The following is a 12,738-nucleotide window of genomic DNA, read 5'->3' as shown; positions in this document are numbered from 1 at the left end:
CTTTTCAGCTGAACTTAAACCTAAGTAAAAGGGAAGTATCTGTTAGATTTTCAGTTATATTCTCTCAAGTTTGGGTAAACCTCATCGTTCCCCTCACTAAACACTCAAAATATCCCTCAATGTCATTCCAGGAGAGGAGGAACAAAAGTGCTTAGAAAAGCTGCTGTGAGCTTGACATTCTAAAATGGAGGCTAGAATCCTAAAATTGCTAAGTAACATGCTTTTATAGCACAGCTTAAATGACTTAATTGTACCTTTTTCTGCTTACCTTTAAAATAGTTTGACTCCTGGTAGGTTTTGATCACCTTAAAACATTACATGTTCTTTTCTCTCGATTTTGAGATTGTTTGTTGTGATACAAAATCATACTTGAGATTTAAACTTACAATTAGATCATTAACTAGGAACAAACTGGTCTATATGCAGGTGATCAGATGACATAAGCAGTCTGGTTTTAATTTGTGGGCAGTACTGATTGTAACTAAAAGAGACTTGCTCTTTTTGTGGAATTGGCTGACTATTTCCCCACATCTGGAGTTAATAAAGTCTTTGAGACCACATCAGTTGTGCTTTGCCGCAAGAACTCTTTGATCTGAAAAATTGAGACTGGCACAACTGCTGCTTCATAACATTGCATCTATGTTTTTTAAAAGCTATGGTTAAGATACCAAAATTAAAGTTATGTGGCCTGTGTTAAAATGCTGTTACATGGGCCTCTTTGAGAACTGTGTATTTCAAAACATTTTCATTAAAAAACTTTTGAACTTGTGTTAGTAAATAAATGATAAACTTGTAATAGTTTAGGGTTTTACCCTTACCATTTACAAGAGCAATCCTTTAAAAGCCCATTTATTTTGTAGGTCCACTTAGAAGACTAACATTAAAGGCATGTTTTACCACTATAATGAGCCATTGTCTCAGTACAGCTCTCCCTTTGCTTTGTGTGGTTTACCTTTGCTTCCTTGCTTCCTATAAGAACAATCAAAGGACCATTATCTGACCAGCATATTCTTCTTCATTTGGTAACAGACAATTTGTAAGTCAGTAAAGTCAGGCTTTTCTCTTGATTTACACTTGCAGTTCCAAACATATGAAAAATTTAAATGCCTAAGTGTGCCGTGTATGAAATACACTGAAATGAATAGGAATAAGGATAGAGAAATATAAATTGACAGATTATATAGAAATTTCGACTGAAAAAAAAACTAAGTTTTTTAGAAGGCATGAAACTTAAAACATCAAAACTGGTGTTTTCCCTTAATTATTAAGTATGAGGTTTACATACAGTTACAGAATATAACCTTCAGAGAGTTAGAGGATTTTCTATTCCATACTTTCAAATCAACAGTAATAAGCATTTGTGATCAAAGCATATGTTGTAATGTTGTCTTTTACGATTTATTCTCATTTGTATTTTTTGGCAAAGTTTTTGGATTTATTCTGGTTTTCATTGTGATTTCAGCAAAGGAAAAAGGACCTAGGACAACTAACTGTGGCTGTGTTTAGAAGCTGAAAGTTGATTAAAAGAAAAAGAACTACAAAGTTCCTTTCCTGAAAACTTTTATCTACCTATATAACACATTCTAAACACATCTGTTTTTATCCAGTTATTTCATTTTAATACTATCTTTGTGAAATTGCTGTAAACTAGGGGGGAAAAAAAAAAAGGAGTCCTGGTGTGGCGCTGTGGGTTAATGTGCCAGACTGCAAAGCTGTTTGAACTGCAAGATCGGTGGATCAAGCTCACCAGCTGCTCCTCAGAAACCCAATATAGGGTCACTGTGAATCAGAACCGACTCAATGGCACTTAAGAACAAGAAGAGGAAATAATATTTAAATATGTATAATGAATAACCCATTTTATTTTTCTCATCCCTTGTCTAAGATCCACCTGGGTAATTCACCTGGGTAATTAATTCTTAGGAATATGTGTTAGCCCAGACTTCTCAGGTATCCATCATACCTACTGCCACTGAGTTGATTCCAACTCTTATCAGCCCTTGTTGTTAAGTGCCATCATGTTGGTTCCGACTCATAGTGACCCTTGTATACGGTTTCCGAGGAGCAGCTGGTGGGTTTGAACAACCAACCTTGTGATTCACAGTCCATTGTTGATCCTACAGAGTCACGCCAGGAATCCTATTAACCCTATTGTTGTCATTAAGTGGTGTCGACTCAGTTCCAACTCACAGAGACCCCCTGTATAGGGTTTCCCAGGAGCAGCTGATGAGTTTGAACCTCTGACCTTACAGTTCAGACAGACCTTACAGTCCAGTGCATTATCCTACAGCACCACACCCAACCCGATAGTACAAAGTAAAACTGCTTCTTAAGAGTTTCAGAGACTCTAAATCTTTATAGGAGCAGACAACATCAACTCTCTCATAAGGAGCAGCTGGCATCCTTGCAGTTAGAGCAGTTCAACTGTACCTTTGTAGGGCTTCTAAGGGACAGCTGGTGGATTTGAACTGCTGACGTTGTGGTTAGCAGCCCAGTGCGTATCCTACACACTACACCTGGACTCCAGAAAGATGATGTTGTTTTTGTTAAGTGCCGTCGAGTCGATTCCGACCCATAGTGACCCTGTAGAGGGTTTCCAAGGAGCAACTGGTGAGCTTGAACCACCAACCTTGTAGTTCAAACCGACTTTGCAGTCTAGCACATTAACCCACAGCACCATACCAGGACTCCAGAAAGATGAAAGTGTGCACTTAACATTTACTGAGTCCTCACTTTGTTCAAAGCACTATGTTAAAGCATTTTATACATTCGAGGAGGCGTCAGAAAGTTCTTGGGAAAATTCATTCTTTTGTAATTCCATTTTTCCACAAATTTTTTAAAGTCCCCTCACAGCATCTCATCGATTTTCCCTTCCACTCCATAATGCAGGTATTATTATTATCACTTTACAAATGAGAAAATTTAATCTAAGGAATGTTAAGTAATTTGCCAAAGGTCTTCACTGCTGGCTAGTACCTCTGGGAAAGAATAAATTAATGTAGTTGATAGTCTGTATATAAATAAATAATTAGGCTTCCATTTTAATCTTGGTGTGCTTTCCTGGTTTGTTTTTTAAGCTTGTAGAAATACCAGCCCTGGGTAAAAATATCAAACTATGTAGAAGGGCAAAAGGTAAAGTCCTCCTTCCCAACTCTTCTGTCCAGGCGCCTAACCATTATTATGTTTCTTTTGTGATTCCAAATATTTTCTATGTTTATGCGTACAAGGAGGCATCAAGAAGCCCATGGAAACATGAAACTAAAAGATTAGTTCTATGAACTTTTTGAAATCCTCTTGTACATATGAATTTTTACACATGCATTTATATTTTAATAAGCTGATTAGTTAAATTTTTTTGCTTAAGTAAACACTTAAAAGATTTTTCTACTATAGTGAAATTTAATGGATCTGTTGTTCTTGGCAAACTCAAGCAAATGAAATATTCGTTTCCACATGTAATAGGACCTTTTTCTGGTTTATGAAGAATACCCTGACTCTTGGTTTATGCTTAATGATCCTACTTTACCTGAAATGTTACTTGTTGGTTTGCTTTTCTGCTTGGTTTCAGTAGCCATGATGAGAATGTTTTGATCGTGTGTTGATCATGAAGGTTATTTGTCCACTGAGTTTTCCAGCAAATGGAAATGTTGACCGTTTGCCAATTCTCAAATATTCATACTTTGTTTATCTGAAGCCAAGGGTTACCAAAGAAAATTAATACTGCTTTGAAAATTTAATGAGATTTTTCTTAAAACTATGCCAGAATTGAAAGTGTACTTGAAATTAAAGAATTAAAACTCCTCCGCAGAATTTGGTTTAGATTTATTTGCTAACCAGCCAAGTTAAGGAAGTTTGCGAACATGGGTTGTGCCTGTAGCAGTTAACCTTTTAATGGAAATAAAGGATAGTGACATTGGATCTTAGCTATTTTTACCTTATTTTGTAAATCTTATAGCAGTAAAAATAATCAAATTTTTAACTTAAATTTTATTCTATACTATAGTTGAAGGGCATTTCTGTCTTCCTCCATCAGATTTTTAATTATAAACTTATAAGATATATGTGTTGTGTAAACAAAGTCAGCATTTATAACTTTATCCAACAATCTGGTATAATTGTCACTCCAAAATACACTATAGGGATATTTGAAATAGTATTTTTCACTAGTAACAAAGGTAGACATTATTTATGTGGGTTTAGGGTAGGCCAAATAGAGTTTAGCTACACCCCTTGTGAATATAGGATTCATGTTGCATAAGTAATGTGATACTCATTTACATTTTAATTATTGTTTAATTTTAAAGGTTTATGCACCATCCCCAAATTCAGATGATTTCAACCGTGAATCACCTAGTTATCCATCTCCCAAGCCACCAACCAGTATGTTTGCTAGCACTTTCTTTATGCAAGGTAAGTACTTACAAATACAGTCAAATTCTACAGCAATCATCAATTGTATATTAGCTAATATTTTAAGTTTCAAGAAAAAAGTATCTTTACAGGAATTCCTCAGGCATTATTTGTCTAGGTGTTTTCAGCTGAATTAAAATAAAATTTAGTTTAAACCTTTTTCTAGTGTCATTTATTGCCATGTACAGTTTAGTGGGTTATGCAGCAAACCAGTGGCGTGTCCATTCAGTATTGATTGTTGTTGTATCGATTAAACGATTATAAAAATATTTTAAGGAATGTAAGTAGAACTGCTTTTGCTTATAAAAGAACTCAAATATATGAAAACTAATACCAACTCTAGTTTCTTATTTAAATTACAGGCTCATATTATACCTAGAATTACCACTTGAATATCATAGAACTGAATAATCCTTGGTAAGAGGAAAAAAGGTCCCTTGGTGGCATAAGCAGTGAGAGCACTTAACTAGTAACTGAAAGGTTGGAGGTTCAAAACCACCCAGAGGCACCTGGCAAGAAAGACAGGCTTTGCAATCTGCTTCCAAAACTCTATGAAGTTCTGCTCTGCTCAGAAGTCCACCCTGAGTCAGAGGCAGTATAATAGCACCTGTCAACCACAGCAAGAGAGAAAAAGGGATGTGTCTAGCAAATGGGTAACTAGGAAGTCAGTTTTGTTTGGTCTCCTATGATTTTGAACTATGGGAGCAATAAACTCCCATATATGTTCAGATTTTATTCTATACTGGTGAGTGAAAATATTGCTGATGCATTTTTTATTTAGAGGCTAATTAAAATAAAATCATTTTCAATCACTTAGGTTTGCTGTTAGAGAAATGTATTTTTCCACAGTTTCAAAGTGTTTCACAAAATATAAATTGCCTGTGATGGGTTAACAAATTTTTGTTTGTTTGTTTCTGAATATACTATTTAACCAAAAATTAAACCCAACCTACTTTCTATTTTTATTTTCTCTCTTGATATAAATTTTGATCTGGAGATTTTTATAATCATTTCCCTATAGTTGGAGTCCTGGTGTGGCTCTATAGGATAAGCACTGGACCACAAGGTCAGTTTTAATGTAAGGTTGGTGGTTCAAACTCACCATCCGCTCCACAGTATTAGTTGGGATTTTTTTATTTTTTCTTAACTACAAAATTTTGCCTTTTTGATTTAAATAATTACATAGTTTGGAGGGGAAACAATGAATAGAAAATTAGGTTGGTCAAGCTTACCAGCTGCTCCTTGGAAAACCGTATACAGGGTCGCTGTGGGTCGGAATCGACTTGACGGCACTTAACAACAAGGAAGGAAAAGGTATCTAGAGGGTACTCTGAATTTTCATAGCATTTTCAAAATAAAATAAATTTTACATTTCTCTTTTTTGTCTTAGATGGGACCCATAATTCTTCTGACCTTTGGAGTTCATCAAATGGGATGAGCCAGCCTGGTTTTGGTGGAATTCTGGGGACCTCCACTTCCCACATGTCTCAGTCCAGTAGTTACGGCAGCCTTCATTCACATGACCGCTTGGTAGGCAATAAGCTACAGAGAGCACAGCATCATTTGGTCCTCACTTGTAGAGTAGAGCCACAGTTGCTGAAGTTGGAATACTTGGATGCTTACTGAATTTAGCATGACTCTCTTTTTTTTCTTCTTGAAGTAAATGACAATAGTAGCAGTTTTCATTGCTAACTTGTAGTGTTTCCTAGCCTGTGTGTAATGTTTTCTAGCCTATTACAGTCGATGTTCAGTTGTGTATGCGTATTATTCAGGAAATGTATTTAATAGATCATTTCTCTTTCCTCCTCTCTAGAGTTATCCTCCACACTCAGTTTCACCCACAGACATAAACACGAGTCTTCCACCCATGTCCAGCTTCCACCGCGGCAGTACCACCAGCTCACCTTATGTTGCTGCCTCTCACACTCCTCCCATCAATGGGTCAGACAGCATTCTAGGTGAGCTTTTTAGGCTTGGCAAAACTCCCTACAATCTAACTTAGGGATTTTTAGCAAATCCCAATTTTTGATACAGTATTGAGTATTAAAAAAAGAAAAAGAAATTTTGATATTTCTTATTCTTCTTATTATTATTACTAATGTAGAAACTAATAAGAGAACCCATCTTTACCTTAGCTTAAATATTCAGTGATGTATTGTTGATGATGTGATATTTTATGATCAAAAACACCCTTGAAATTAGGTGGAATGCCATTTGGTAAAAAAATATGTATAGCTGTTTGGTAAAAGTCTTATTTGTTTTTTTTCCCTACTTGAAATATCCAGGCACCAGAGGGAATGCCGCTGGAAGCTCACAGACAGGTGATGCACTTGGAAAGGCTTTGGCATCTGTGAGTGTTAATTTTACATACTCTGCTGAGTGAATTTTACATTGTTGAATGCAGGAACTACATTTTGTTGATGGTGTATGTCAGAGTTAAAGGGTCTAGTTACAAAGATTTGATTTCATTACTTACTTAGAATTATTCTGATTTTTTTTTTTGACACATGCCTTTAAAATGACTCATGAGAACACCCCACCAAAAAGAACAACCCTTCTGATTTCAATTTAAACACTTGCCTTTGACGTAATGCAACAGGTCCTTGTATAAGGAAAAGTAATTTGGCAATATTTTCATCTAACCACAAATTACTGAGATTAATAGTTAGACCTATTTTTTATCTTCAGATACATTTTGCTGGTGTTGCTGTTGGATGCTGTCAAGCCAATTTTGACTCATAGTGACCCTGTTTAGTGGCCCATTAAAATCAGTCAAGTGGAATTTAAAAAGACAACTCGGTTATTTTTCTCTTCTGGGAAATGAAAGTAGTTTTTCTAGGAAATTTTTCAAAGGTGGAAAGTATTTTAGAGTCAGCTGCAGCTGCTTTGTTTAAGAGATAGGAAATTTCTTGAGACTCCCTCCCCGCCCTCCCCCCCCCAATTTAGATTCGTTAAGTAACTCAGGCCAAAAATGAATATTTTCCTCTACAACTTGTAGTTTACATTGTATCAGGACATTCATGGCAAAGCAGTGATTGTCTTTTAATATCTGATTCTTACTACAATAAACTGAAATCCTTTGGAGACTGTCAAGACTCAGAGAAAGACTATCAGTAATATCCAATGAATCAAAATCTATTTCTTTAAAATAGAGACTTCTGCATTGTACTTTCTGAAGTTTTTCCTTAGACTTCGTCTATGTCTTTCTTCTTTCCTTCTGAGCATTATATTTCTAAGTCCCACAGAGTGGCTTTTATGTTTTCTCTGAACTGCTGTTAACTCTGTCAAACACGTTTGTTGCTGTTCTTGGGGAAAGCCGAGCACTTTAATGTTTGAGTTGTAGGAAGCAACTGTTGATCATTTAAAGAGCTAAACCTCCTTGTTTATTGTTTCTGTAAATAAACCTTTCTGAATACAAGTTTCTTAAGAAATAAAGGTCAAGTCTAATTAATTTATGTACTGAATAGTGAGGCACATCACAAAATGGATCTCAGCAAATGTTAGCTGAATTCAGTCTTGGATCATATCACGATGATGATGAAGATAGCAAAGCCCCCAAATCAGGCATTATTTGAATGCTAATAGATACTGGGCTCTATACAAAGCATTTACATGCCCTGTTTCATTTAATCCTCAAGAAAACCTTGTGATGTTGGCATGATTGTCCCCACATTACAGATGAGGAACTAAAGTTTAAAAGGTTAAGTAACTTGAGCTCAGAAAGATTAAGTAGCTTGCCCTTGGGACCACAAAGCCAGCAAGGGTAAAACCATATATATTAGAACTTCCACTCTGCCTAGCTTCAAACTCTGTGCTCTTAACCAGGAAAAGCAGTGCTCCAGTGACTTATATTCCAGTGCCATAAGGACTAAGGGGGATTGTCCCACCTTTATGTGAGGTTATCATGCTTTCTTGATCTAAAAACCTACTTATTTGAGAGAAAATTAGTCCTGGTGTGCCAATGAAGTTAAGCACACAACTGCTAACTTCAAGGTCAGTAGTTCAAACCCTCCACCTGCTGCTCTTGGAAACGCTATACAGGGTCTTTATGAGTAGGAACCAACTGGACAACAGTTAACAGCATTAAATCTGAGAGTGGCTCCCAGGAATTTGATTAGGTTGTGCTAGCTCCGGAAGAGTCAGTAAGAGATAATTCACCTATAGGAAGACAAATAACACTTACTTTCAGAACTAGGCAATTTTTAGAAGTCTGCATTTTGGGGTCTTCCCTCCCACCAGCATCTCTTACTCATTTTACTTGAAGAAAACTTCTGTAAAGGAACTTTGGCATACAGGCAGGCAAGAATTTGAGATGTTCTCAGTGGCCCGTCAGGCTCCTTTTCAGCTACCCTTCCAGTCTTTGAATATTTTCCCATATTATGACTAGCACACTAGCCAAACTAGGTTGACATTTGGAAGAGAAAATCCGAATTCATTGTGAGTGGAAGCCAGGGAAGAAATGTTTAATCTAGTTAGTGGGTGGGCTTTGGTTGTCATGGAAACAACTCTGTCATTTTATGGTGTTACTAGGCAAGAGCCGCCAGGTCATTCCATAAATCATTTCTGTCATAGCTGATGGTGATGCATTCCATCTGCTCCATCACTGCATGCCATAGTCTGCACACTTCAAATCCTTTCCTTCAGTCCATCTGCTGCCCCTCTCCCAGGCCCAGCCATCTCCCCCAAATGCATTCTTTCTCTTAACTCCCATTACAGACTCACATTCACTTTAATGTATGTTTAGTTTAACTCTGAAAATGTACCGAAAAACAAAAACATTGCATTGTCTGGGATAGGAAGGATTAGAAGAGATAAGGAGAAGAAACGTAATAAGGGTGATACTTGAGACTCTGACCTGCACATACATCAGCATTTTATGGTAGGTATTTCAGGTCTTTGGACTTCTTGTTTTTTAAGTTCTGTAGAATATGGTATTTTAAATATAGTATCTAGTTGTATATGGGAAAGTATCATGCTACTGTTATTAGAAGTTATTTCTAGGTCTGCAATTGTCTGATGCTCTATGTTTTAGGAGATCTTTCATGTGTGAAACTTCAGAGGGTACAACCTTTGTTCTTCAGTTTAGGTATTAAAGAGCACGCAGAATGCTGTGTGATTAAACATGTAAGGCCAGATAATACATTTGCAAAGGTTCCTTTATTTTAGGTTTAAGCCTGGATAATTGTGGTCTTAATCTCAGGATAGCAAGAAAGAGAATTGTACATGAAAGTATTTACACAAAGTTCCCAAAGCCCTGTGGATTATACATTAGTTTAGATAATGAACTAGGGTAGATAGAAGGAAAGGAAAATCTGGGTATCCGTGCCATTTCTAATGTGTTTCCCTGAACATTTGCCAGACAATAACCCTTTAAGATTGTGCCCATGGAGAGTTATATAGACGAAGAAACATCTGGTTTATTTCAGTGCCTAATACCATATCAAAACACTTGGTCTTTAATTTAGAGGAGATCAAACAGGAGGACTGTTTAACTTTGTTGATTATATCAGGCTTCTCTGTGATAATTTATGTTTTGATTTCTACCTCAGAGCAAGGGTGTGTGTGTGTGTGTGTGTGTGTGTATATGTGTGTGTGTGTGTGTGTTTTAATCTGGATAGTTAAATGGTCAGTGGTCTCTAACAAAAGAAAAGAAAATTCAGGGAAGTTGACGTTTAAAAGTAATTCATGAAATGTTTCTTTGTTCCTTACACTCAATAACATTAGCATAATAAAGATTAACTGAAATGTGAACTGTAGTGTTTAAAAAATTGGACTCACAGTTCCAGGGTTGGGTCTGGGAGCTCTCTATTGTGTCTTTTTTGTCTGAGGCCCTTTTCATTAGCCTCTGGCTTATTAGCACCCTGCTGATTGGAATGGACCATGACTGATAGGAGGAGGAGCCTCATTTGTTGCAGTAAAATGAGGCATATTACCGGTTAAGCCTGGCAGAAGGTATTGGGGGTTATTCATCATTGGTCATTTAACAGTATGAGGACCATGGACTGCATGCAGAATGAGTTCTTACTTTGTGTTTATGCTCTAGACTCCAAATCACTCCCATTTCCATTTTTTAAGTGACTTTCTCCCTTTTCATCTTACAAATTCCAGTGTAGGATTTCTTTAAAGCCAGAGAATCCAAAAAAGAAATGTATTCTTGATTTAACATGTATTTTGCCAAATAAAGCCTTATGTTTAAAATGCCTTAAAGTAGCACAACCATTTCTATAGAACCATATATTTTGTGTGTCATTTTGTAATAGGAAAATAAATAATTAGATAAAGTTGAATAAAATGATGTATTGTTCATATAGCACATCCAAAAGATTGTATTATCAGGCTTTTTAAAATGTTATATTGCTCTTCCTCTCCCCACATACACATTCTTTTTTGCAGAAGTAAGAGAACTAGTGAAGTAATGCAACATGCTGGACCTGTCTATATGCTAGGAAAAGTAGTGATTACAATTCTGTCATCACTCTAATCAGCAAATAGAACCAGGGCATGGGGCTAAAGGGGTTTTGATTGTGTAAATGTAGAAGCAGCTTTGGACAAAACATCAGACATTATGTTTTTATACTTGATACATCTTTGGTGCTATGTCTCCTGGTTAAAAAGTGATGATTTTTAAAAACGTATATTTATTTTAGAAATAGCAACCGAGTATTTTGCTCAGTCATTGAGAGATAGTGATCCTCTATACTCTAAAGTATTAACCTCTTCGTTTTTTTTGAGCTAAAGGAGCTATCACTAGTTTTTTACATGCTTGGGGACTGTTTAGTTGTCGTGGCAAAAGTGTCAGGGAAAATAGGGGTTGACAGTCCACGTCTACACTAGAAAGCCTATCCCTGCCTAATGAAGTGATGTTGGCAGGATAGTGTATCCACACTAATTCCCAGAAACAGTGGAACCTCAGCATAACATCGTTCTCAAAGCTCATGCCATAAAACTGATTTGCTAATGAATTCCTCTTTATAACAAAATCATTTTTTCTTCTTTGGTATTTCTGTTACTGAACCCTATTACATGAATACTAAAACTAATCTAATCAACTGATCCCTGGGTTTTATATATTTTTAAAAAAAGTATTATAATAAATTTCAAATGCATTTTGATACCTTTAAATTTATATATATATATATAGTCTACTTTGTGCAAAACCATGCCAGAAATGCCAAACAGACAACAATAGATTCAAAGCTGAGCAATATGAGGTCTCTGTCTTCAAAGAGCGTACAGTCAGGGAGAGAAGACAAGACAGGTGTACAAATAGTGGTAATGTTAGAACACAAAGAGAAGTAAGTACAGGTCATTCTAAAAGTATAAAGGAAACAAAAATGATATGTATATGGGGACGTGACATTTGAGATGTGCTTTGATGTGTTGTAGTGGATTAAGCATTAGGCTGCTAACCACAGTGTTACTGGTTCGAACCCACTAGCCGATCTGTGGGTCTGTACCTATAAAGATATACAGTCTTGGACATCCTAAGGAACAGATCCATTCTGTTCTTTCTGTAGGTTTGCTATGAATCAGAATCAACTTGATGCCAGTGGGTTTAGTTTGGTTTTGGTTTTGTTGTGGTGTAAAATTCCATCAGGGAGGAGTTTAGAAACAGGCATACTGAAAGGAGGACAGGCTGTGTTCACACACACACACACAATTTATGTTTCAGTAGTAGAGTACGTAAGACTATAAGTGGGTTATAAAATAAAGATCCTATTGCTTCCAGATTATGGAAGGTATCAAATATCATGCTGTTTTATTTAGTAGGCAACAGGAAAGACTGCATGGGATTCAACTGTTGAAAACTGATTTAGGAAAATAGCCCAGACCATTCTGTATAGGATCACAGAAGCAGAAAGCAAGTAACTAGGAACATGAAGGCTGAAGGAGTCCAGTTGCAAGTTATAGGAAAGGCTCGAAGTGGTGTCATGGCAGTGAGAATGAAGTATAGGGGAAAGAATCATTTTGTTGTTGTAATAAATGAGCACATACTCATTCTGTCAGTTTCTACATGTGGACCGCAGGGACAGTGTGTCTTCAAGTTGTGCAATCATTTTTGTGCTCTTTTTCCAATTAACCACCACCATTAACATATCTTTAGTGCACACTAAGCAAAACCCCCTCCTTTCTCTACCCCATAGCCACTATTTATTTTTGTTTTCTATATATTTTCTTATTCCATAAAGATGATATCATATAGCAATTGTCCTTCTGTTTCTGACTCATTTTACTCAGCATAATGTCCTCAAGGTTTATATATATGTGACATGCAGCAGGACTTCATTCTTTGTGACTAATAACCCATTGTGTGTATCTCCCACACTT

The 12,738-nt window shown here is 36.4% G+C and overlaps 1 protein-coding gene across 6 annotated transcripts in view; it reads left to right on the top strand.

Moving 5' to 3' along the window:
* The window catches only part of TCF12 (transcription factor 12), a 429,352-nt gene that overhangs the window by 363,497 nt on the left and 53,117 nt on the right, over nt 1–12,738 (top strand). For all 6 annotated transcript variants that reach the window (XM_006831611.1, XM_006831614.1, XM_006831613.1 and 3 more), the window contains 4 exons: nt 4,305–4,410; nt 5,801–5,940; nt 6,224–6,368; nt 6,696–6,760. In XM_006831611.1, the coding sequence (XP_006831674.1) occupies nt 4,305–4,410; nt 5,801–5,940; nt 6,224–6,368; nt 6,696–6,760 (456 nt within the window). The remainder of the gene's footprint in view (nt 1–4,304; nt 4,411–5,800; nt 5,941–6,223; nt 6,369–6,695; nt 6,761–12,738) is intronic.

Source organism: Chrysochloris asiatica, unplaced genomic scaffold, assembly GCF_000296735.1.
Source record: "Chrysochloris asiatica unplaced genomic scaffold, ChrAsi1.0 scaffold00004, whole genome shotgun sequence".
Lineage (NCBI taxonomy): Eukaryota > Metazoa > Chordata > Mammalia > Afrosoricida > Chrysochloridae > Chrysochloris > Chrysochloris asiatica.
The sequence above is the reverse complement of the archived record's forward strand: the minus strand, read 5'-3'. Positions and strand labels throughout refer to the sequence as shown.